We start from the raw sequence: 13,589 nt of genomic DNA, 5'->3' as shown, positions 1-13,589 counted from the left end.
ACTGTTTCTTGAACCTCTGGCCAAGGGAAGCCATTTGATCAATATGTGTTTCCCCCATCCCACCATGTGAGTTGTGGAGGTAACTGGGTGATATCCATCCTTCCTTCCCTGTGTGTTCTCCTGTAAAAACGATGGCTTTCAGGCTGTGTTTGTATGCAGTATATGCAAATTCAAAGTCCTATCTGCAAGGACTCCCGGAGTTCTTCCATTATTGAGCTTACATTTGTTGTATCAAAACTGTTTATACTAATGAGGATACTGTGATACGTCTGCTGGCTTATATCATATGTGGTTATTAGGACAGGGTGATATCAAGGAAAAATTCCATGGAGTCATTAGGCTCCTTCCATGCACAGCTAATGCATCAATGGTGCTCCTTCCCACGCACACATAATGTATCAATGGTGCATGCCACATTATCATATATCTTGGTGGGTATCAGCAGTGTCACCATGGACTGTTGTGTTTTGCTGTGCTCCCTGTTGTTTAAAAATGATATTTATTTCTCTTCCAGGTTTTCTGTTGGTAGCGCATAGGATCTCAAGTACCCCACACTGATGTTACACTGGCACTAGCTTACGCTTAAGATTACTCTGTAACTTATGCAAAATCATCATAGTTATCTAATGAGACATGGTTATTTTGGGAAATGAAATCAAAATGGTACTCATAAGTTGGAAGCTACTATTCATCTAAACAGGCAACATAGTTTTTGTATACACACACACACAAAACTGCCATCACAGTGTCCTAGAAGACAAGGGGGGGGGGAAAGCTTAAGAGGCCCAGCACTTTGCCATCGGTCTTTCCACAAGACACAGCTCAAGACAAGAGATCATACTATGTGTACACAAGCACACTCTTTGGTCAAGGTTTCCTTATGTACATCAATGTGGCAAGAATGCTGTTCTATCTGGAGGAAAGACTACCATTTCTCTGATATCTCTAGTACTTTGTACACAGTCAGTGGCCCTGGTGTGGAAATGATCTTTGAAAAAGCTCAGACTTCTTGCATCATTTGTCCCTACAACAAACATCTACCCTGCCCATCAGATTCATCTGCTTTCATCAAAATTAAATAAGAGAGCATTAATACTCTCTCATATTTATAATGATGTATTTTGATGAGATCCAGCTACTGGCAATTAATTGTCTTCAGACAAACTAGAAAACCATGAGGGACCTAATGGAAATAACTTGTTTCCTGAAAACAAACTAATCAAAGCAAAACTGAAAATAACAAATGTAAGTGTCAGGGTAAAGGAAAGGTAAACGGGTGGTCCTTGCATTTAAAGGGTGTTTATTTGGTAGCTTGTTTTACCCACTGGATCCACTTCTCCTGGCATCGTGCAGCTACATATCTCACACCAACTATGCTGTTAGTCTCTTCTCATCATTTTAATTTAATTTAATAAAAAAGGGGAAATTCTCAGCAGTTTATGACTGGAATACAAAAAGCCACACAGGAAAAAATACTGCAAATTTCCAAGTCAGCAACAAGAGATGCCAAATTCTCATTAAAAGAACTATCAAGCTATATTTGAACCTCCTTCTGTTGTAATGCATTGTTTGCAGACAGAAGAAAAATAAACTTTTAAAAATTTACTTCTAATTTGGCAGCCATTATTTTAAATTGGAATGATGCACTGGCTTAAGTTACCACAGTCACAACTAGAATCCAGCCAACTGCAGATGAGAGAACATTGGAGTAAATCATACCAATCTTAATGAGTTGCTTCCTTATCAGTATGGAGTCCCTGAAGCTACTCTCTAGGGATCAAACTAATCTTTTACTGCTAGTCACAGTAAAGCAGTGTATAATGGCTTGCAGGAACCAAGTATCAGTTGTCAGAAGTCATGTGAAGCAGGGTCATTCAGTCTAGGGTCAGGGGTCCAGAAGTCAGGCAAAGCAAAATTGTTCAGTCTAAGGTCAGAAGTCTATAAGTCAGGCCAAGCAGAGTCAGTGAATTAGCATCTATTTTACTCATTGCATCCACACCTAACAATCATTCCTGGCTGGTTTTTATAGCCCCATGCCTAAGGGTCATGCTTGTAACAAACTGTTTAGAAGCAATCCTGAAACTACCCATCTTTGTTAATAGCAAGCAGCTGGTGTCAGGCCATGAGGCCACTTTGCTGTCTTGTCTGTAACTCTGTTCTTAGCCTCCACCTGTGGTGCTCTATGGGTGTGGGCTGGGAATGGCCATCTGAGGTTCACCTGCTGAATCAGGGCTGGAGGTTGTCCATGGCTCTGTACCAGCTGTTGGCTGTGAATTCTGACAAGTCTACAGCTCATTTTCCTGCTGGTCAGCTTCTGTTAACTTAAGGCTGGGTACAAAGGGCTCTTCTTCTCCTGAGGAGTCCTCTTCCTGTGAGGAGCCCTTGCTATTGCCAAGCCCTGGCTGACCCACAACACTGTGGTTCCTGAAGTAAGTAATGCAAGCAGCTGAAGCTAAAAGCAACACCAAGATCTTCTCAAGCCTCTTAAATCCCACTTTATTACCTACATATGATCTCATATCAGATACTGTGCTGTCCTACATTTAGGAACAGTTCACCACCAATACTCCAGAAAGAATTTATAAAGTGTTCTCTATCAAATACAAAATCTACAGTTGCTTCAATAGCACTGGAAAATCATGTGTTAGACCCCTCAATTTTTCTTCATTACTTACATAAGTCCAGGAAAAAAGGATAAAGGCTTTAATTCTTTGTCCTTTACCTTTTCTATCAAACACAGCATAAATGCAGGGGAAATCAGCAGTTTTTCAACTTGTGAGAACAAGGCAAGGCATGAGGTATGCATCAGAGGAGCAAACAGAAGACTTAATTAAGTTTGTTGTGCCCTGCCCTTCTTCCAAGGAGCTCAGACTGGTGCTTGGTCCTCACAACAATCTCCGCAAAGTAAATCTGGCCAAGATATAAAGTGGCTTGATCAAGGCCACCTAATGAGAACTGAATGGGGACTGCAACATGATTTTACCCCATACTCCAGCCACTGCATCACAACACTCTTCATCTTGGTTGCTCTGTTAGAATAAGGTAAGCGTGAAGTATAAGAATATGCCATAAAATTTCAACAACTTACCTCCCAATCACTGGCAATTTTGGGTGGCACCTCTTGACCCAATTTTTCTACCTGCTGCTCCTTATACTTCTCATATTGCCTGTATCCTGCATAACCTCCTCCTGTAGCCACTAAAAAATGCAATGGACGCAACCGCAATACTCCCCTTATCGGTGCAGTGTGGAGTTGCCGCTGACCTGCAACAAAAGAAGTCAGGTCTTTAGAAAAAAGCAGGTAGGCAGCAAAGGCAGAGAAATGGAAGCTCAAGCTGTAATTAGTATCTCCACGTACACGAATGGAGACGCAAAATTCAAATCAACATTGTGACAAAGAATGGCACTGATAGTCATTTCCTGGATGAGCTGATTCCCCACTCACAACTTCTCAGAACTTTACTCCACAAGCACTTCAGAAAGCAAACCGCATAAATGCAGAACAATACTGGTGTAATTTATTTAAAACATTTCTCATCTGCCTTTGCACATAAGTACTCACAGCAGCTTAATTAAAAACCACATCAACTTTAAATTCAAACTAAACACAATAATACACACACCAACAAAAGTTTTTAAAAGACAGAAAGAATTCAAAGAAAAAGCTAAAGAGAGTAAGAAGTTTTTTTACTTGACACATAAAAGATCAGAGATTGTGCCCACACTGAAAAGATCCTATTACTACTCAGAGCAGGGCCTCAGATCCATTTTCCTAATTGATAAAAAAAATAGCATCAGTTCGGATACAAGCTACAGAGGTGAGCTATAAGAAGCATTTTCAATGCTAGAGGTGCTGGTTCCAAAGTAGTGTTCATATATACAAACAATACCATAGTAATTAAAACCAGTAACAGAATAATAAGCACAACATTGTGATATGATGTCACCCCGTGGCTTGGTAATGACTCGATGCTTGCACTGGGGACTACCTTTATTGTTTTAATATTACACTGTTACACTTGCAGATTACCTTGGGAAACAATTTTGTGGAAAGGGACAGGACGTTTTAAAGTAAAATAACTCAAAAATTCATTAATTTCAAACTTATTTTAGCAGCTATCACATTTTAACAAACTAACCAGCATTCTTGGCCACTGACTAGCTCAGAAAGATTCCTTAGAGATCTCTTGTTAACAAGCCATCTTACCCATAGCAGTTAAATTAATATAACTTCTTTGGTCTTTTTGGTCACATGCACTAGACTCAAACTTTTCCCTACTGCTTCAGACCAACATGGTTACCTCTGAATGTCGCAGCTAAATGTTGTTCTTTACTATTTTAGAAAAAAGCCTGTTCTATATCCCACTTCAACATAGTTTTACAGAATGGGCTGCCCAGTCAAATGAGGACCATGACATCTTTGCCCTTCTTTAGGAAAAGATGGACAGCAGAAATTCTGAAGAGGGGCTTTGACTAAATTTCTGCAAGTTTACTCATATTTGTTATGTTTCTAATCTCTTGTGTAAAAGATTGTTCATAAAACCATTTGAAATGAAAGGAAAAGTGATATCCTTTATTTTATTATTATTTTTATTATTTTATTGAACATATATGAACACAATCACCCCCAGGCCCAACATGACTCCCAGCCTTCACCATGGCTTCTCTATCACCACCAGGCCCTATGCACCTCCTAGCACCCACCACCGAGCCTGCTGAGGCTCCCTGCCCTGCTCACTATCATTATCATCACATGCACCACCAGGCGCACAAACGGAGGAGGAGGAAGGTGCATTGTCTTTTGTTTGGAGGGAGATTTAAAGCCCCAATGTATATTGTAATCTTTTCAGATTTTTCTGCAAATTTTGGGAGTCCCCCAAACTTTAATAGATGTAAGAAGATGATAATTTTTTTTCTGTTTCAAATTGAGTATTCTTCTGCAGTTATGCAACCTAGAGAATCTGAAATGCCTGTTAATGCCTTATATCTTAAAGAGATATAAATGCCTTATATCTTAAATGCCTTATATCTTAAAGAGAACACTGATGAAACTGCATTCATATACTATGATGACATGTTTGTGGTGTTAAACATAAGTCTTTGAACAGCTGAGGAGATCTGATGTGCTCAGAATAGAAACTACAAAAGTCAGAGAATCTCTGGTCTTTCTAACAATGAAAGACACAATACCATATGATATGACTAATTATTTGTAATGTCTAATGAGTGCTAATGGCAGCTTATAATTTCATGATTCACTGCAAAATCAATGTTTGCTTAATTGTTCAGATCACATGTTACCATACAGCAGAACACAGAAAATAGATATAAGCTGATGTTAAACAGAATAGTCAATGATGCATGTACTAGGCTGAATAATACAGATGTTTGATATTCTAGTGGAGAAGATGTAGCTTCTGAAGACTGGAGGACAGAAGAATTCCCCACCAAAAGCAGACCTTATCCACATTAGTGGACACACCACAACAGTTCTGACCTGAAAACACGCATGTGAATGAATGGAATACACTAATTTAAGTCTTGGGAAACCCTTATTATGTCAAACTTTTTGGTGAGTAAACTCATGCATTCTTTCAGTGCGCATACAACACTTCAGCACACTTACAAGCAGAGTGGGCCTCACCTTTGATTGATACATTGCAGTCTATTCTACAAAGGCTGTCACATAATCCAAATGAAAGGGTCTGAAGAGGATACATTGAACACTTGATGGGCTTGATGAACAACTACCTCTACAGTTATGGAGTTAATGCATTGCTATGAATGAGAACAATGGTCATCCTGCCCAATGTCTCTTTGATATCCTCATGACAAGAGGGGTGACTTGCAAGAGGGGTGACTTGAAACAGCAATAGGACTTGGTGACTGCCTGCAGTTTCACCAAATCCAACAAAGGACTACCAGCTAGGAGAAACTTCAGGGGAACCATGAGAAGGCTGAAACAAGATAGACTTTGCAGGGTTATGTGGAAACAAAGAGGTTCATGAAGAAGTCATCATTATCTCTGTACTAACATATGTTGTGATTCTTCTGTGATACATCCTGACCTGAAAAGTACCTGAAACATGGATGGTTTCTGGAATAGTTAGAAAACAAAGATGATACCTATTGTAAAGGAGAACTTGCTAGGTTTCCACACATTACCACCCTCCTGTGGTAATGGAAAGAAGTCCTGCTGAAATATTTTTTTTTAACAACCACGCCTTGTCACTTTTATTGGAAGAAATGGGTATTACTCAGATGTCAGGTGATTTGTATGTTGCATGAATGATATCCTGTTCAAATGTACTAATCCTGTAAGGCAGTAACCATTAACAAAGGGCAAAAGGGACCTACAGATGCTTTCCATAATGAAAGATGCAGCTGTCTCTCCTATTTGCATTTGTATTTTGTAAATATAAGTCTGATTTGGACATTTCATACAATAAATAATAGGAAGTCACTTGGCTTTCAAATATGTAAAAAACCAAAATAGCAGAATGGAACAATTAGAACAGCTTTGCATTCTGAAGCCCTATGTTTGAAATACTTTGGAGTGTTTTTCTTCCCTGAACCCTTATAACACCTGACCTGGCAGAGATGAAGTTCCTTTATATTCATTCTGATGTACAGTATGTGCAAACCGGATCATTACCTTCAGAACTGCAACAGTTTCCTTCAAAACAGTCTGATTTATGGCATTCAGTGATATGTGACCTTGAACTGAACTTCAAGTTAATTTTAAGGATATAATTCACTAATGATCACATATGGATGCCTGTTTTGGAAACGTGACACCAGAAACATATTTTCTGAGGCACTTTTTGGATTTTGGCTAGCCTACTAATTTCACTCTGCTATAGTTTAGAGATTTTACACTGCCCTGCTGCCATCTGCTGGACAGAAAGATATTTGTATCCAGTGGCACCTTTAAGACCAAAGTTATATTCAAGGTATAAGTCAGAGGTGTTGAATTCATTTGTTATGAGGGACAGATCTGACATAAATGTCACTTTGTTGGTGCGGACCATGTGTGCCATAAAATGTAACACAAGACATTGGAGATATAAACTTAATTAAGATGATTTCAGATGCTGAATTGCAATAGGATTGATTGGATTACGTGTGATATGCAGAGGGGTAATAGGTGTGGAGATATCATAATTGGTAATGAGACAGGAAACCTATATCTCAGTTCGGTCCAGAAGGATGCAAAGAATAAATGGACATAAGTCTGAAGAAGAGAGCAGTGACCCGTGAAAGCTCATACCCTGCCACAAATTTTGTTAGTCTTCAAGGTGCTACTGGAATCTTACTCTTTCTACGCTATAAGAAACCACAACACTAAAAAATCAGTGGGGGGACATTTTAACCTTTCAGGACATTCAGTTGCTGACCTAAGAGTAGCAGTTCCCTTACAAAGGAATTTCAGAGGGAGGTTAGAAAGAGAGACTGATGATTGCAACTGATAATTAAGCTCAATGCATCCTCCTGGGCTGAGTTGCAACCTAGGTTTCTTGTCTCATTACCAATGGCTGCTATTGTTATTTGGCATCTGAAATCCCTTCAGTCTCCAAGATATGACACATGGACTCACATTCTAGCTGTGTCTGAAGAAGTGAGCAATGAATCATGAAAGTTCATGCCCTGCCACAGATTTTGTTAGTAATTAAGGTGCTACTGGACGCTTGCTCCCTTCCACTGATAGACTGCAAGCTGTGCTGTTATGTTTCTTTTATATTACTTTTTTTATCTGTTAGAACTGGAAAGTAGGATCTCTCCAAGTGAAATCATGCGTTGTTTTCAGACTGGACAAAATCCACACACTGCTAGGGTTGATAATAAAAAAGTTTAAAAGGGGGGGGGGGCTAACGTGAAGAAAGGCAGCCAGTGAGGTGGGAAGGGAGAGAGGAAGACCACCTGCTGAACTGAAATATATGGAACCATAAATGTATTTTAGAATATTTAGCCACCAACTTCCTGTCATTAAACCACAGAATCCAATACAATTGTTGTAATTCCTAATCAGGGTCTTTTTGAAGGAAAATAAATCCCAGATAGGCACTTAGAGATCTAATCTTTTTTTAAAAAACTTTTCAGAATAAGTCAAAATAATTTCCCTTTCATTCCCCTTATCCCGGATGCATCTCTTTCCTGTCTCCCTTCCATTTTTAGTGTGTGTGTGTGTGTGTGTGTGTGTGTGTGAGAGAGAGAGAGAGAGAGAGAGAGAGAGAGAGAGAGAGAAAGTCTCAAAATAAACAGCAGAGCAGGGCTTGTCAGAGTCCACTCCTCACCCCCTTCTAAAAAAGTGTGCATGCACAGGAAAGCTTATTCCTGGAATAAAACTCTTAATCACAACAAAAAGATCTAATGTTTTTCAAGCACATACTATAAAATTTGATGACACTATTAAAATTAGCATGCAGAGTGGCAAAGCTGCAGTACTGCAGTAGGAGCCCTCTGCTCATGAGTTCGATCCTGGCGGAAGCTGGTTCAAGTAGCCAGCTCCAGGTTGACTCAGCCTTCCATCCTTCCAAGGTCGGTAAAATGAGTACCCAGCTTGCTAAGGGGAAAGTGTAGATGACTGGGGAAGGCAATGGCAAACCACCCTGTAAAAAGTCTTGCCGTGAAAACACTGTGATGTGACGCCACCCCAGAGTCGAAAACGACTGGAGCTTGCACAGGGGACTACCTTTACCTTTAAAATGATAACTGGTCAATTTGCATCTGTCTGGTATCACATTTACATGCAGTGTCAGGGTTTCAAGTGCTTAATAAGTGATAAATGATTTAATATTTATGTAACACTTAGCATTCTGAAAGTGCTTTACATACCATAATCACTTCCTACAACAACTCTGTAAAATAGCATGGTATTCCTGAATTGCAGATTGAAGGAACTGAGAGAGGCTTGCCTGAAGGCTCCTGAGTTCAGGCCAAAGACAAGATTTTAATTGTGCTACAAAGATAAAAAAAAGTAAAGTATGCAAAAGATGCAGCTACTTAGCACATAAAGGACATCCTTTAAGGCTTTAAGCCCTCTAGCAGGACTCTAATTCTCAGTCCCTACATAACACCCATTCTGGTTATAGTTATAAGATGGCACTGCTTTACTGAAGGGTCAACCGCAAAGTTCTCACGGAAAATATTTCATTTAAAACATATAAAGAATCTTACCAGCTTGGAAGAAGGGGGGAACTGGATTCTTCTGGAGTATCAATGTTTCCTTCATGGGATGGATCTCATGTTTCAGGAAACGACTGCTGAACATAGCACTGGTAAATATAAAACAAGAAAACTATATCAAAATATGGGCCCACATTTACACAAACATAGAGATCTAACTAAAAATACTCAGGCTGTGGTCAGACTGGAAGACTAGCATGGTTTGGACATACTCCCACCCTGATCCAGCCTCACCACATACTTCTTCAATGTGGCTGACCATTCAGATTAGTGCTGTGACTCAACCACAGAGTGCACGGTCTTCTTCTTCTTGAAAAAAATTCACATTTTTTGAAAATATTTCTTGGGTGTGCATGTGCGCCCATGCATCATGCACATATGCATTACCAGTTTAAAAAAACAGGTCAGCTAAACTGGAATTAAAAGTTCACACTTCTGAACCGGCTTGAGCATGTACTGGGAGAGTTCAGACATCCAGAAACATGGAATGAATGTTGCAAGGCAGGCATTCAAAGTCTTAGGGAACTTTTATGTACCCAGGAAGAGGTTGATGAGGATATTACTGGATAGACATAAATCTCACACACATATTTGATTGGGGGTTTTTTGTTTTAAAGCATTTATAGTTTGCTTCTCTCAGTAGTAGCAACACAAGGACAGAAAGCTGACACAGTAGGCATAGGCCTGCTGGAAAAATAGGGTTTGCACTCCACAGCATTGCCAAGTGAGCTAAACAACCAAGTCAGGGAACCTACTCCACAAGGGTGGCTAGCTGGCTGGGGCAAACAAAAGGCCGCAATGTGAGTCCGCACATTTCAGGATATTGCTGCCAGCACCCCCTTTAACTACCCAGACAGCCAGAGATCAAGAGACCAAGCCTCTAGCCTCTAATATGCAATTTGAGGGCTGAATCAGGCCCTCAGAGGGCTCCTGTCAGGCCCCCAAGCAACTGGCTGTCATCTACTTCCTTCTCCCTATATCTTGCTTCCTTCTGCATAACAGCTTTCTTTACAAGGCTTGCTCAATTGCACAGGAGCTACAGAGCAAAACCTCTATTTTCTCTATTGGCTGAGGCTCCTCCCTTGGGGAGGAAGGGGGGAATAGCTTGCTTTGCCAGGCTCTCTCAATTGAACAGCAGAGCTACTGAGCCAAGCCTCTCTTCCTTCTATTGGCTGAGGCTCCTCCCCCCACCCCCAGTGGAAGGAAAGAGCCAGAGCTTCCTTTGCCCAGTTCCCTGGATCCCATGGGAGAAATACAAAGAAAGTACCTTTAAACCAATGAGTGCCAACTTTTAAAGCATATTTTAAGTTTTTGAAAAAACATTTATTTGTCAGTGTCCTTTATAAAGTTTATATCTCGCTTAAATATAAGACAGATCTGCTGTACATAATCCAGCTACCAAATTTACTGAAGAAAACATCTGAGATGTAGCACCACAAATGTTAATTTTAATTGTAAATGATGGTTTTAAATATGATGGTTTTTATTTATTTAATGAATTATATATCTAATTGTACTGATGTTTTATTGTAAATTGAAATTTATATGTTGTGAGCTGCCCTGAGCCTGCTTCGGTAGGGAGGGCAGGATATAAATAAAATGTATTATTATTATATTATGAATGTGCAGACATCCAAAAGCACTATACTTTCTCCAGTGGCTGTTACTCTGCATCCAATTCAACATACAACTGGGTGAGTATAACTGGGGAATAGGTGCCAGATGTGGTTGTATGAATAAGCCCATTTAATCAGTAAGGGAACAGCAACTATATTGGGCCAAACTGCCCATCTGACCATTCTTTCAGATACAAACTATTGGTCTTACCAACAACAATGGTGACTTAACAGATTCAGAGACTGCAACAAACCCAGATGCCAAATCCATCTCCATATATACTCAGGCAATACCTTACAGGCCCCCACAACAACACCTATATCATCCTGGGTTCATCCACTAGCTTATCTTGCAATGTGATGTGTATTGTTAATGTGTCAGGAATGTCCTCCTTTTCTTTATATATGACAAATAGGTCAGTCTCTACACAAAAGAACAAATTGACACAAACCTGACATGAAAAACTGTGACATTGAGAAACCAATGAGAAGATATTTCAGTATACTGTTGCTGGTTTAAAAAATCACCGTTCTCCAGTAAAAAGGAGCATAAGGGAGATGCCAACATGAAAGTATGAAATTAGAATTTAGCAGGGAACTTGGCACAGCCGCCCCTAAAGAGATGATGCTGGGATTCCTCAGACATTACAGTAGTTAAATAGTTCAGAAAACCAATTTTTTAAATGTATAATCTCATGTGTGCCTAGTGATGACCTATATCCAGTACAAACTCCCTATAATTACCTTCAAAACATTCTATGGCCTTGCTTCCTCCCTTAGCTGGTTCCCATATCCTGATTCACCCTGTTCATGAGGCTCACTCCTCCAGTTCCACAACACTCAGCCACCCAAAGTTTTTGAGCTCCCTCAAATGACTGTACCCTTTCTCCCTGCTGTCCACATGCCTGGAACTTCACCCCAGACACTACATGAAACTACATATCTCAGTTTCTTAACGTATTCTTTCAAAACCCACCTTTGGCACAACCCCTTAGTTCCCCTTACCTAAGCAAACGCAGTGGAATGAACACATATTCTTTTTCCCTTTATCCTTAGCTTTGCCTCTACCTCCCACCCTTGTTTTCTACCTCTCATGCCAACTTTTAGACAGGGCCTTCTTGTAATCTGCAAAGCTTCACAGACATTGAAGGGTTTATATAAATAATAAGATTGCTGGGGACATGCCAGAAGTTTATAAAATTATGGAGATGGGAAAAGTGAAAAGAAAGAGTTTTCTCTCCCCCATATTGCTAGTACTCACCAGCACCCATTAAGTTGATGGAGAACAGTCACAGGACACACAAAAGAAAATACTTCTTTACTGATGTGTAATTAAATTGTGGAATTCACTGCCAGTAGATGTAGTGATGGCCACAAGCATAGAAGGCTTTAAAAGGGGGATTAAACATTCATGGATGTTGGATTCATCATTGGCAACTACCTATGGTGAGTAAAGGGAACTTCCAGATAGAGGCAGCAAACCTTCAAATACCAAGGCTAGGAGGGCAGGCCTTGGTCTCTAGGCCCTATTTGATGCCAACTAGGGACACTTGGTTAGCTGTTTTGTGAAATAGTATGCTTGACTACATAGGCCAATGAGCTGATTCACTAGAATTTTTTTTTTCTGTTCTTAACTAAAGTGCAATAAAATGCTGGTGGGAACAGACGCAGCACAGACTCTTTAACCAGATTCATGCTGACAAAGAAAACACACTGAAGGTGCCACTAGAAACAGAAGATCCAGAGCTAAGTTGCTGCCATAACCAGGAGTAAAAGACGTGACAAATAGTGAGCATGCAATTCAACTTTTTATGGTCTGTGCTGGCTCCCTTAGACACATGGTTTACTGTGCACACAAACTATGCAAGCAAAGCTAAGCAAAGTCCATCTGATTTTAGTGGGATATACATTTTCTTAAAGCTATTCCAATAAAATCAAAGAAACTTGACTAGAGGATAGTTTTTAAATATTTTAGCAATCTAATTTCATCTATTTTATAAGTAGGATTAGAGTTGCATTCTCTTGTTTTTAAGCCGATTTCTACCACTTTGTCCAGTTAAGTATTTTTAATCCAGTTTTTCAAAAGTAAAAAACAACAAGCATCTCTTGTTTTTGCAGACTACAGATTTTCCAGGGCCCCATGCCTTCTCACTAGGGACAAATTTAGTTTGAACAAAGTACCAAAAGGAACATCTGACACCCCAGCCTTCTAAGTCCCTTCTCTCTTGAACTTAGTAGCAGAGTTCATTTCCATTTTAAACCCATCAACTCTCAAGCAGAAAAAAAAAGCCTAAGGGGGAAGGAAAACTACCAAGTGAAACACCCTCATTAAACTTGGAGATTGGTTCTGCAACATGATCACTTGGTCAATTCCCTGCCTTGTTTTTGCTTCAAAAATATCACAGTATCAGCACAGGAAACTATTATACCAAAGCAGTTTCTAGATACAGCTAAATCTAATAATAATTTAAGCAATTTACATTTGATTTTGCCCAACCAAATTTCCCAAACTGCATTCAACTTCCTTTACTCCTATACTTAAATGGGGTTACTTAAAGCAAAATCAGATCTGTATAGCCCTGCTCTACATCCAGTCACTTAGTTATACTTAGTTTAGTATGACAAAAAGATGAAATCCAAGAATTGGCTTGTATCTAAATGACTATCAAAATGCTTGTCATTATGACAGGAAGAGGGAGTTGTATTTAGACATGAGCACAAACCAGCTCATGAACTAAAGTTTGTCATGAATTCTAGCCAGTTCTTGGTTCCTGAAGTGATGTTTGC

At 39.6% G+C, this 13,589-nt stretch overlaps 1 protein-coding gene across 2 annotated transcripts in view; it reads right to left on the bottom strand.

The window, feature by feature from the left end:
• PISD (phosphatidylserine decarboxylase) overlaps positions 1–13,589 on the bottom strand; it is a 68,008-nt gene that overhangs the window by 43,924 nt on the left and 10,495 nt on the right. The window contains exons 2-3 of one of the 2 annotated variants that reach the window (XM_060250360.1): positions 9,178–9,275; positions 3,089–3,264 (exon numbers count right to left, since the gene is read on the bottom strand). In XM_060250360.1, the coding sequence (XP_060106343.1) occupies positions 3,089–3,264; positions 9,178–9,275 (274 nt within the window). Of the gene's footprint in view, positions 1–3,088; positions 3,265–9,177; positions 9,276–13,589 lie in introns of those variants that run through there. The other variant, XM_060250359.1, reaches the window with a different exon arrangement.

Source organism: Heteronotia binoei, chromosome 11 (assembly GCF_032191835.1).
Source record: "Heteronotia binoei isolate CCM8104 ecotype False Entrance Well chromosome 11, APGP_CSIRO_Hbin_v1, whole genome shotgun sequence".
Taxonomy (NCBI): domain Eukaryota; kingdom Metazoa; phylum Chordata; class Lepidosauria; order Squamata; family Gekkonidae; genus Heteronotia; species Heteronotia binoei.
This window is presented reverse-complemented; position numbering and strand designations above follow the sequence as displayed.